Source organism: Vulpes vulpes, chromosome 7, assembly GCF_048418805.1.
Source record: "Vulpes vulpes isolate BD-2025 chromosome 7, VulVul3, whole genome shotgun sequence".
In the NCBI taxonomy this organism is placed as follows: Eukaryota; Metazoa; Chordata; class Mammalia; order Carnivora; family Canidae; genus Vulpes; species Vulpes vulpes.
The window spans coordinates 84,077,525-84,091,107 of record NC_132786.1 but is presented as its reverse complement, the minus strand read 5'-3'; the positions used below and the strand labels follow the sequence as shown (position 1 = coordinate 84,091,107).

Below are 13,583 nucleotides of genomic sequence, written 5' to 3'. Positions count from 1 at the left end.
TTGGCCCAGGGCGCGATCCTGGAGACCCGGGATCGAATCCCACGTCGGGCTCCCGGTGCATGGAGCCTGCTTCTCCCTCTGCCTGTGTCTCTGCCTCTCTCTCTCTCTCTCTCTCTCTCTCTGTGACTATCATAAATAAAAAAATAAAAAAAAAATAAAGAATATAAAGTTTTGTTTAAAAATTTACAAGTAATTCTTAAAGACCTAAAAAGAGAAACAGTATAGTGGAGTTGTATGATATTAGGGGTGTTGGGTATTAACATTTGCCTATAAAAATAGAATTCTCGGGCAGCCTGGGTGGCTTAGTGGTTTAGCACCACCTTCAGCCCAGGGCCTGATCTCGGAGACCTGGGATCAAGTCCCACATCAGGTTCCCTTCATGGAGCCTGCTTCTCCCTCTGCCTGTGTCTCTACCTCTCTCTCTCTCTCTCTCTCTCTCTCTCTCTCTCCCAATCTGTGTGTTTTTCATAAATAAATAAAATGTTTTTTAAAATGAAAAATAAAAAAATAAAATTCTCTAATAATCAAAATTATCCTCCAAAATCCCTTAGATCATGTATCAAGTACAATATATATTCCTGTTCATAAATGCTTGTGCACACAAAAGTTTGAGGATACTTCGGGTTGTTTCTCTGGGCATCTTTCTCTGTTGGGAATGTGGAGTTCCTTGCTTTCAAATAGCTTCCAGAATGATAAGGGACCACTCACAAAAGAGAGAAGATGGCAGTGATAAAATGTCACTAAATTTTTGCTAAATCTTTTTGGAAACTTTGTAAAAGTGATGTTTTAGAAGGAAAAAAAATCAATAGAAAAGATTAAAAATGCAAATCCTTGACTCTAAAAATGTAAAATAATTTACCTTTTTTTGACTTCATACCAAAATATTCAGATATCTCATCCTCCCCTAACATGTCTCAAGATACAATCACAATTTCAAATAACTAAGAAAGGAAAGTAAAACTCTTCTCGCATCCCTCATCTCATCAGATCTAGTATTTCCCATTTTGTTTGGTTCAATAGTGTTTACATGAGTGAGAAATAGACACACGTCCCATCATATCACAGAAAATGGGAACACTTGTAATCTTTTTCACATAAAACGAAAAGCTAATTATGAAAACTTTCTTCAATAGTAATACTTTAAAATGATCCTGAAATCAAAATTCTTTCTCACAGATAGGGGGCAGACCTATGAAGGGCCTGTAAAGAAGGACATTTTTCAATCATTTGAGAGCAGGTTTTCCCTTGATTTTCTGTTTTCTAAAGAAGTGCTGTTTGGAATGGTGGGGTGGACAGAAGAGATACTGAGTACATTTGACTCAGACAAAAGCTTGTTTTCTTTTAATTGAAATGATAAGGGAAGCAGCGAAAGACATACTTTTAAATAGGTCTCATATAAAGATGGCCATTGTAGAAAAAATGTTTCAATTGCATATATAAATAGTACTTCAGTGGAGAGCATCCATCTTCCTGTCACATGCAATTGAATTCAGCTGATAAATAAGTCTTGCATCTCTCCTTTATGAGAAAAAAAAAGTGATTATGGATTTTACATGTAATAAGCTCAAAGGCCTTGAAAAGTTCTGGATAATTTGCATGCAGTGTAAATAATTGAAAAATGTGAACCATTGTGGCAGAGTAAAAAGCAGGTGTATTATCAAAATTAAACTACCAGGTTTAGAGCTGACAGTATTTTTAAATATGTTATTTAACCATTATTTCAAGATGGGGAATGTATTAAGATAAACTGCAAATCATGAAGATTGGAAGTGTCTTCGGAAAGAGGAATCTGTATGCCCAGTTTGAAGAGCTCTGTGCAAAGAGAAGGACCTGCTTTTCCAGCGCTCTAGGGCATAAGTAACAGGGAATTTCTGACCTTGGCAATGCTACCTTCTAAGATACCAAAACTTAGAAGAACATGGCAGAGACCCAGGAGGGCACCCCTGCCAGGGATCCTGCCCAGCATTGTAAGGTTTTTTATTGATGTCAATAGCCTGACTCCTTCAGAAATTTGCAAAAACCATAGGCCTGTTAGGAAAAAAAGGACCCTAGAATTCATTTGTCAAATCTCGATTAAGCAGCTCTTTTTTGAAAATAATAAGCAGTACTTGAGAAATAATCAAATTAGGTGTTGAAATACTTTCAGTGGACTTTATAAACACTACCCAAAGCCATATTCATTTAAATTTAATTAGCATCTACTGCTCACCTTCTGTATAAATATTATTGGGTTTAAATTCTGAGGGTGGAGAGCAGAGAAACAGCAGAGACAAAAAGATGATCAAGCAGACACATATTTAACAGCAATTACATGTTCACTCAATATGTAACCTAAATGTCCATTAAGTAAAATTTAATAAATAAATAAATAAATAAATATCCATAAAATAAAATTTAATAAAAAATAAAAAGTTTAACCAAAACAAACCACAAATCTTTGTTATTCAGGGCTTGTTTTAAATGTCTTTTCCTTCCAGCGAAATATCTAGAGATTGACTTATCGATTCTTCTTCCTTGGCTAAGTAAAAATAGTTTTGTACCCTGCCTTCTGTGCTAAAATGAACTGATGAGAAAACATTTTTAGAAGCTTCAGGGAAACATAAATAATCATGCTTAATCACTGGAAATCACTCTGAACCTATAGCAAACTTTAAACTTTTTACTTTAAAGCACGACTTAGAAATAAACGTGGCATCTTTGACTTGACAGAACTTATACAGAAACTGAACCCATTCACCTGACTTTGTATTTTACCAATGAAAAGGAGATATTGCAAGGATTTTTTTGTAAAAGAGAAGAGTTTTTGGTCACATACAAAATGTTTATGTGAATGAAGTATGCACTGGTTTGACCCTTGCCAAAGATTTCCAGCAGAGAAAGCCCACTGTTGGCAGGACTTCTCTGGGCCTTCAAGACTCTAAGTTTCTTGGGAGTAGGGTAGGCATTTGACAACTTTAATCTTCCAGCCTAATGCCTGCATCCAATACAAGATTAATAAGTATTTGTTATGCCACCTTCCAAATCTGTATTTCCCATGTCCTCCATCCCCATTCCCTTTAATGTTTCAATCGCTCTACTCTAAGATTTCTATGAATGATAGAGTAAAATGTGTAATTCTTTCCAGAGGTATGGCATTTAAATAAGGAAAATAGTCTTAAGCTAAAGAAATGAAATTCTGTGGCATTTCAGACATTATGAAGATGGTGGAATAAGTTCTGGGAGGCAAGATGGTATTCCCTAGATCCCTTTTAGACCTGGTAACATACCCATAGGGCAAATGGTACCAAGAATGGTTCATGGTAGATTCTTCAGTGGCTTAAAAGTAGGATACAGACTGGTACCTACTGTTGCCTACGTTGCTTCCATAGATCAGTGCTGATTTCCTTTCTACTTCTCATCCCCAAATCCTTCCCTTATCCCCAGCACAACAGAAGAACACCTCAGAACACTGACTACCTGTCCTAAGGTTGGTTTTTCTAAAAGACAAAAAAATTGCAGAGCAGTTTTCATAGGGAGGCATTCTTCCCTCCATTGAAGGGGGTTGTTTGTTTGTGAGATTTACTTATTTATTTGAGACAGAGAGAGCGTGAGCAGGGAGAGGGGCAAAGGAAGGGAGAGAAAGAATCCCAAGGAAACTCTGAGCTGAGGGTATAGCCCGATATAGGGCTTGATCCCATGATCCTGAGATCATAACCTGAACCAAAACACTTAGCCAGTGGAGCCACCCAGGTGCCCCTCATTGACTGATTCTTAAACATATTGACACACAATATTTTCTACACTATACACATGAGAAGAATTTTCTTAAGTGTGGTTGGGAGATATAATTAGAATAAAATCCACAACTGATCATCAACATTCTATAAAACTTTGATGTTGACTTAATTTATTAGACTATAGAAAATCTTTGTTCTATAACAAAGAACAAAGACTATACCTTATTCGTCTTTTTAATCAAATTACTATAAAAGCTCTTTATGTCATTTGATGGAAAACATAGATTTGTCTAATGAGTGTACCTAATCAAGAAAACTGTAGGATCTCTTCTCTTGATACTGACATTATTGCTCAACAAATTTTATGTTCTATTGAAATATAATACAGGGGATCCCTGGGTGGCTCAGAGGTTTGGTGCCTGGCTTCGGGCGTGATCCTGGAGTCCTGGGATTGAATCCCACATTAGGCTCCCTGCATGGAGCCTGCTTCTCCCTCTGCCTGTGTCTCTGCCTCTCTTTGTGTGTGTCTCTCATGAATAAATAAATAAAATCTTAAAAAAAAGAAATACAATACAAAATTAAAACACTAAATGATGATACAATTCATCTGAAGACAAAGGGATAGTATTGCTTTTATTTCTTAGGACACATATCATTCAGAGTAGAATTATCTCTTTGTTGCCCATATTAATGAAGAAAATAAAATAGAGCATAATTCACAAATTCCATATAGCTTTGGCTTGGAGCATTTGTTCTTTTATTTGGGATTGATCTAGTTATAGTCGAATATAGATTATTTCTTGCAATTTGGGAAATCACTACTCTAAACAAAATTACAGTATTGTGACTGCTTCCTGAAAGAATAGTAAAAGCTATTTAGCTTATTTGATCTCAAAGTTAATATCTTATTACCTCATGCTGCTAAGCAGAAAATCATCCCAGAATGATGGAAAGGACTAACCTTAGACAAGAGGCTCTATCTGTCTATCGAATACTTGGTTTACTCCATCCTTGAGGGAAAGGTTGTAATCAAGCCAGAGACTATATGACTATACCTTATTCATCTTGATATTCACAGAGTTAGTATACTTCCTGGCTCATAGGTTCTCCAAAAATGATTGTTGAATGCAACTGAATGACCTTGAATATCTCAGGCATATGATTCTTCACTAGGAACCTACATTAGAAACTCCTAAAATATTTTGAAAATACACAACGGAGATGAGGTCTGGTTATGTAATATTTTGTAAGGGTTCTCCAGATGATACTGATAAACAACCCCAGTTATGAACCACTAATCTAAGTGGTGACCAGTTTTATAAAAATTTTAATAATCATCTTGATCATCTAGATATATCCAATTATGTCCATGCTATGTTGGAGGGGGAACTAATAGACCAGTGATGTCCAGAATTTTTGTAAACTTTTGAGCCATTTATCCTCAAAGAATACTTTACCCTGAACCCAAATACAACTGATTCTCATTATTCTCAGATTCCATGTTTGCACATTTGCCTACTTGCTAGAATTTATTTGTAAGTCCAAAATCCATATTCTCAGTGCTTTCATGGTCATTCATGAACATGCACAGAATAGCAGAAAACAGAGTCACTTGATGTACACATTCCCAGCTGAGGTTGAACAAGGCAACACTCTGTCTTATTTCATCTCTCAGTGTAAATGTCCTCTTCATGGTCTATTTAATGCCATGTTTTTCACATTTTTTTTTGCTTTTTGTTGGTGATTTCACTGCTTAAAATAGTCCCAAGCACAGTGCCTAAGTGCTGTCATATTCCTAAGTACAAGTAGTCTGTGGTGTATCTTAGAGAAAAAAATAGGTGTGTTTGATAAGTTCCCCTCAGGCATAAGTTATAGTGTTGTTGGCCATGAGTCCAATGTTAACAAATCAACAATATATATTAAATAAAGTATCTTTAAACAGAAACAAATAAAAGTTATATATTGATTGGTTTATGAAAATATTTTGACCAGAGGCTTGTAGGAACCTAACCCTATATTTTCCCTAGGAGCAGTGGCTCAGTATTTGCTAATTCAATTTTTGCAGTAACTTTGTAGAACATAACTATTGTGAATAGTGAGGATTGACTGTATATAAAACATGAAGCCAAAACTGCTCTGGATGACAAAAAGCCACATATTTGCACGAGGCTATCATCTTATCTTCTTCCTATCTCTTCCTCTACAAGTGGCAGCCACTAAGGCAACTACACTGGAATTCCTGATCCAGAAAGGATAGGGCTTTCAAATGAGAGTAGTCTTCAAGATGAATCCAGAATATTGAGTAAATTTCTTATTTCACCTATATTTTTGAGTCCTTGTGCACCTAGCAAGTATTTGCTAAACAAATGCAAACTAATATAAAATTAAATCAAATAATCAGGAAGGTATTCAGGTGAAAAGAAAAAGTCAGTGCCTTACTAAGCCAAATATAAATTACTTTGGGATTACCTGATGTTTTGAATCCTCTGCACTACTGTTCCACTTTGGTCAGAATCAGAAGTCGCTTCTGTCTCTGAAAATGCAATATTTGCCTTCTTGTGCACCCAGCTGGCTTTTCTCTGTTTTATGAGTCCCCAAAGGACTGAGAACATTGGATTTCAATAAATAAATAATTATAGCTATGCATTAAATAGAAATGTGCAGTCCTGAAAAGGTTAGTGCAGCACTGAAAGTCATGTTATAGCTACTTTACTTTGTAAAAAAGAAACCCTGATATCAGTCAAATTCAAAATGTAATAGGGAGCAACATAATGTAAAGCAGAGCAATTGGTAAAATAATAATGCAAATAATCATCCCTAAAACCTAACATCTTGAATGGTAAATGGTGTTGTCATTGTTGTCAGAGAAAGTTAAGCATAGCTAAATATCCTAGTGTAGTGATCCTCAACCAGGAACATTTTTCTCCCCAGGCTATATTTGGTAATGTCTGGCGACATTTTTGGTTTCATTAATGGGTAGGGGATGCTACTGGCATCTAATGGACAGAAATCAGGAATACTGCTAAATACCCAACAATGCACAGGACAGCACCCCACAACAACAACAAAATCATCCGGTCCAAAATATCTGTAGTGCCAAGATGAGAAGCCCTATTCTAAAGGTGACTATGAAATAATTTAGGGTATTCTCTTATCCAGTTTAGACAATGATTATTTCTATACAGACAACAATATGTGGCTGATCTGGTTCCCCCAGAGATGTGGCTCCTACATTTGCATTGAGTACTAAGCAAGGATGCTATTCCTAATCTCTGTGCACCAAACATGTGGATCGCTAGAATCCTATATAGAAGCTAAGCCTCCCATATGAAAACAAAATTACATCAGTTGGGTTCAGCATAGCTCCTGGCTCATATATGAGAAATTTATCACTTGGTTCTCTCCTCTGTATTGCTAACGAGACATCAACAACAGATCAATGAACTTTAGGAGCATCATTAACAATTTCTGGGTTATTTGCCTCATTAGCCACAGATAAAGGGCCATAAAAGTCATGTGAAAAACCCTTGGATGCTCTCAAAAATTATGGACCTCAGAAATATTGAAGGGAAATCAACCTGTCTAGTCTATAGAAGTCACCAGAATGAACAGGAAAAGAACATTTTGAGTACTAGGCTTCCATTGCCCTAGATGGCTATTTACCTGTAATACTAATGCTCTAGGCACTATCATTCTGATTTGTGGATATAGAAGGCAGCACATGTCCACAGATGCTTGGAAAACTCCTTCACACCCTGAATGTAAATACTTTGGCTTATTTTCACATTTACCCTCTGTTCAGTCATCCCCTTGCCAGTATCTTCCACTGACTTTCTCCATTTCTTTCTGACAGCTGAGCTGCAAGATTTTGCATTTTTTTCACCAGTACATGATGGCATGCAATTATTTCTGGATGCTCTGTGAAGGAATCTATCTGCACACACTCATTGTGGTGGCCGTGTTCACTGAGGAGCAACACCTGCGGTGGTATTATCTCTTGGGCTGGGGTATGTATTTTTTCCAGCTGAGTTTTGAGCCACCCTCACCTCTGTCTCATATTTACAGTCTTCTTCTAGTCTTGGTCTCAGAAAATGATCAGGGGTCTAGGTATTGTGAGGAATGATGGGACACAGGTGGGGGCAGGAGTTCAGTCTCCAAGAGAGCTTGGTAGAAGCCCTTTAACAAGTTCATATGGATTGTGATCAGCATGGAAGTCAGTGCAGAGAAGTGTGACTATGCATTTCTCTAGGAAACAAACCCAGCTAACAGATGGACAAATGTGTCCTGACTGAGAGAAGATCTGATGAGACCCTCCCTTCAGTTTTATTTATCACCAGTTTGTAGAGCAAAGGAGAGTTTCATATTTTGAATCCTGTATCTCCTCCATCCAGACCACCTCCCTTTCTCAATCCACCAGCAGGACTCCTCAGTGAAAGGTCAGGAGGAAGAATCCCACTGAACAATAGACCTAAATAGCCTCATGGGACTCCAAGTGGAGCCTACCTGACACCATAGCGCATGGCAATGACTCTGAAAGGCCCGTGGTTGGTTGCTTAAGTCATGGATGCTTCTGTACAGATTGAGTAAGGCAGGGTGCTGAGGTCAACGAGGCCATGCTGGAACTTCTCCCCTTTCTCCAGGGATGCTAAAGTCTAGCTCACTCTAACTGAAGGGAACTAGGTAGGTAGTGAGGCTGGGAGATGGAAAAAGCTCTGGGACAAAAATGTATGCTGCTTTATCAAAATGTGAATCTCCCATACCAGAGGAGGATCTTAAATTTTTTTTTTTTAATTTATGATAGTCACACAGAGAGAGAGAGAGAGGCAGAGACACAGGCAGAGGGAGAAGCAGGCTCCATGCACCGGGAGCCTGACGTGGGATTCGATCCTGGGTCTCCAGGATCGCACTCTGGGCCAAAGGCAGGCGCCAAACCGCTGCGCCACCCAGGGATCCCCGGAGGATCTTGACTGTAGAGCAAAAGGCTTGCCTTATTCTCCACTGACGGGGTGACTTTGGCCCTTGGAGCAGAAGCTGTGGATTGCCCTCAATTAAGCCTCCTCTTTAATGAAGATTTTGCAAAGCTTCTGAAAATATTGAATGAGGAGACAAGATAATCCAGGGGCTTTCTAAAAACTTCAACCTTTGTATTTAAACCCCTACTCAACAGGCATTGTCACCAACTGTATGGAAATATGTCTGGGAAGTCATGTAAGTGACCTAAAGTCTTCCACAATCTACACCAGGACTGGCCCTATGCAATATCTGTTCCATATATAACAAGTATATATGGATGTTAACAAAACACATGACCGAAAGCCAATAGGACAATCTATAATAGTGGGTTAGTGCAGCAAATATTTGGGGTGTGTCATCGATGAACTGATGATGCTGTGTCTCTTTGGTTGCAATTAGCAGAGAACAAGATTTTCTAATTTAAACAAAAAGAGAGAAATTATCAAAATCTAGACTATCTCATGAAGTCAAGGGCTGAAACAGCTCTAAGGCTACTACAGGGCTGTACCCTGGGACTAGAAAGCTGGGAGCACTCTCCCTCTGTCTTTTGTCTCTGTCTTGTTTTTGTTTTCTCTTCTACGTATCTGTTTTAACCCTTCTTTTTCTCTACAGACCATAGATCACAGGGTCTCTGCTCCCCAAATCCTAATGGTCAATACAAGCTACCCTAAATTTTCCTGAGCTCACGTTTTTCTTTTCAAGGTGCATGGAAACACTAGATGCTTGTCTTTAAGTCCCAATTCTAAATAGCCAGGACAAGAGAATCTGTTTGGTCTAACTGAAGTCAGGGGGCTAGCCATGGTTCAGTGAATCATGGCCAAGGACTTTGAGAGGGATATTATCACATAGTGCAAACATGTCTGGAGATGGATGACCCATCAAAAAAAAAATGGGAGAGGGGTCTCTGTGAACTAGACTGCTCATCTAGAATACACTCCAAACCACCTCACCACTATTCCCCCTTGGTCCCCTCATTCTGTTACCTTAACCATCCAGCAAGTTTAGAAAGCAGGCTTGTAACTATCCTGCCAATTTCACATCCAGTGCTAGGTTCCTTTGCTCTTCCCTGTCCTCAATCAGGTCAGAATGCAAAGATCAAAATGGCCTTTTATTATTTTTTTTCTTTTAGCTGCAGCCTTCCACAAGAGGCTGATCTTACCTTTCCCTGACCTTTTCAGCCTCATACACACCTTGTCAGAGATTTCTAGCCTTCCAAAGCTAATCGTACCAGGAGTCAACTGAATACAGTTTCATGTCCCTCAACAGTAATTCTGATCATCACAATGCTAATGATGGGTATTGGTCAGATGCCTTCCAACTGAGGACCTAGAAATAACATCCCACCCCTGATGTGACACACACACACACACACACACACACACACACCCCGCATTTCTTACTGGTGTATTTTATTTGCTTCTCTTAAAAATTATGGCATATTTCTTACACTGGTTTTGACTATTCAAAAACATCTATCTGCCATACTCAGAAAATTTTCCATGGAATAAAAAAGGCTATAAATTTCTTCCTGCCTGTGACATTCAGCAAAGATGAGGGCACCCTGGAAGGAACAATTTATAACCACTCTTTCCATTCTGATGCATTGTGAATTAGTTATAGAACTTTTGCTATCATCATAGATAGCTCAATGAAGATATCTGCTTAACACGCAAAAATAATTCAAAGGGAAAAAGGAACAAGATGTTTAGCTGTATCAAAAAGAAGGTAATAAAAATAAGGAAAAATATTTATGGGATACCTTAACCTTTCTTAATCAGAAAATACTTAAAACTTTATCAGAATGATTGAAGTGAGATCCCAAGGAACATTGCCCTCAGTAAGGTAAGTGGAATCATAAATTTAAAGGAGTGAGGATTTGTACTTCCCCCTAAATAGATGTTTGGAAAGACAGATAGTCAACCAATACAGTCCTAAAGGTAATTATTTTTAGCATGCCAAACCTAAATCTATCTTTCTCTACTTCTACGCACAGAGGCATGTGCATATGTACATGTGCACGCCCCAAAATTCTACTAAACTCTTTACCATCTCTGAGAACAAAACTAAGAAACAACCATGATGATGTATAGTTTTTAAGATTTTGATTTATTCATTTAAGAGAGAGCATGCACACAAGCAGGGGGAGAGGCAGAGGGAGAAGGAAAAGCAGACTCCCTGCTGCACTGGGAGCCCAACGTGGGACTCGATCCCAGGGTTCTGGTATCATGACCTGAATGGAAGGCAGATGCTTAGCCATCTGAGCCACGCAGGCACCCCACAATGATGCATTTTAAACCAACAGTTCTGTCTTAGCATTTTAGGCAAGCATGATCTTTGGATGGAAAGAAAACAAGTAAAAGTACAACTGAAATAACTCCTCAAGAAAAATAGTGTCACAGGATCTTTAAAGAATGTAATGGAGCAGAGAAGAAGAAATTTCCACTGGATAATAGTTTTATTGTGCTTTTGAAATTATTTTCATACCTAAAAAGTATGATAGGTCCTAAATTTTACAGCGCATGAAATAAGGCATAACCTGTGCTTTTAAAAGAGTCTGAAAGTGAGACAGCAGAAGATTTAGCCCAAGAAAGCTACTTCCTAAGACCTACCTTTGTTTGCAGGTGGTGTACATTCCATCCATTCATTTCAGCTGTGAATACTATTACCCACTCCGGGATCTGGAACAGATCCTAAAAATTATAAGAGACATTATGAACATCACCCTCTGGGAAAAAAAAGTATCTAGCAGTGCAATTCTCCCCAACAAAATAAAAGAATCTTCTTCTGGTAGTTGTTCCCTTACAAATCTGCACGGAGCCACTTACTAGTTGACTTCTCTCAAATCGAAGCAACTTCAAATAGTGAAGTTTAGTTCTCAGAAAAAATCATGTATTTTACAACCCTCTCCGGATTGATTCTTTGCCTTGCTGATTCTCCTCTTGTTATAAATCAAAGAAGGAAAAACCCCTCATGGACTTTTGCAAAAAACACATAGAATGTAACTAGTCCCCCTTAAAAAAAAAAAAAAAAGGAATCCTACCGAGAAGGGATTATTTTTACCCTTACTAACCAGTGAAAGGAAGGGCTGTTATGGCTCTTGGAGCTTGGAGGATAGGAAGAAGAGGAAGGGGAAAACAAACTGCATAAAAAGAGGCTTCATGCCTAGAGCAAGGCAACAAGCACAGGAATTAGTAGATACAGGGTCTGTGCTCCTCTGTACATTAAGAAACACGTCTTCCTCTCCATGAAATGATGAGGCGGGAGTGAGATCTTCATATGCTCCTTCTGTCTAATTCTAAAATGTATGTTTCAGAATAAATCCAGAGAACAAATTTCCATTTCTTTTTTTTTTTCAAATTTCCATTTCTAAAACCCAAGTGGGCAAATGATATGTTAGAACCTCTATGAATAAAATATAATTATGTTTTGGGTAAAGAGTCTAACTCAAAATACCCTCAGGTCAAGCATTTCATTACTGGCCCTATTAAATTAGATGTGGGGTCACTTCCCTCCATGATGACCCCACTAAAGTCCAGTCCACATGAAGTGAAGAGCTTTCTGGTCTCAACTAATAGTCGTCTTGTTGTCATCATCATCATCATCATCACCACAGACAGAATCAAGAGCATTTTTACTTGGTTTGACCAAAACTAGTTGGTGTAAAAATCAGGGAAGTATTTTGACAGAGATATTAAAACTTGCCACTATTTTTGAAAATAAACTACCATTTTCCATGCAATCATAGTTGCAGCTTCTGCCCAAAAAATCAGGTGTGATTTCTGTTTTTTTTTACATTTTTAGGGTTCCCGCTGGTGCCAACCACTATCCATGCGATTACTAGGGCGCTGTACTTCAATGACAAGTAAGTATTTTGGTGGTTTTTAAGTGAACATATTTGCAAATAAAATGCACTTATATTTATGTCCCTTCCCTCTTTTTTTTTTCAGCTGCTGGCTGAGTGTGGAAACCCATTTGCTGTACATCATCCATGGCCCCGTCATGGCAGCACTGGTGGTGAGAATTGTTTTTTATTTATTTTGCTGTTGTTGTTGAGAATTGCTTTTAAATCCATTATTAAGTGTTATCTTTTTGTGAAGATCTCTGTAAAGATGGCTCTGGGTAGCCTATGTATCATAACTTCAAAATTAGACTAATGTAATGGTAATCTATAATGAGATAATCTGTAACAATTCAATTTGAGGATCTTCAAATTAAAAAATAATTTTTATTTAATACAGTTGGGGAAGGGGCATAAGTTCATTTCTACACCCACCATAACTAAAATATAGCTTTCCTTAACCAACGCTATACCAAAATGCTCCTCACTAAAGGTAGAGACCAAGGGGCTGAAGAATGGTAAGAAGATGTTACTGCTAAAGAAAGTGAAAAACCACACAATCCCTCTGCCCCCTTTTCCCTGTTGTTTTTTTTTTTTTTCCCAAACAAAATGATCTTTCATTTCTTCTTTGGTGTGTGAGCTGTTGTCAGACCTGCCACTGAGCATGCACTTAAAAGTATTTCAGGCACTTCACATACATTGCCAGGCTGTTCCTAACAGCAGCACTTCAAAGGAGATACATCAGGACTACTTTTACTCACTGGGAAAACTAGACCCAAAAACACAAGAACTAACTCACCCCAAATCATGTGACTAGTGAAAAGTAGGGTAAAATATGACCATCTGCATCTATCTCCAAGCTCTTTGTTTTTACCTAAGGTTTACTATGTGCTGGCCAGCATCACAACTATCACATTTAATATTTAGACATTATTTGGCCCACTAACCTCAAAGGTGGGTAGGAATGAGAAAAATAAAAACAATCTGAGTCATAAACCATGTTCTGCTCATATTTG

General features: G+C 38.0%; 1 protein-coding gene across 2 annotated transcripts in view; it reads left to right on the top strand.

Annotated features, from left to right (window-relative positions):
• The window catches only part of CALCR (calcitonin receptor), a 152,351-nt gene that overhangs the window by 123,656 nt on the left and 15,112 nt on the right, over window positions 1-13,583 (top strand). For both annotated transcript variants that reach the window (XM_072764282.1, XM_072764281.1), the window contains exons 9-11: window positions 7,570-7,723; window positions 12,531-12,591; window positions 12,677-12,743. In XM_072764282.1, the coding sequence (XP_072620383.1) occupies window positions 7,570-7,723; window positions 12,531-12,591; window positions 12,677-12,743 (282 nt within the window). The remainder of the gene's footprint in view (window positions 1-7,569; window positions 7,724-12,530; window positions 12,592-12,676; window positions 12,744-13,583) is intronic.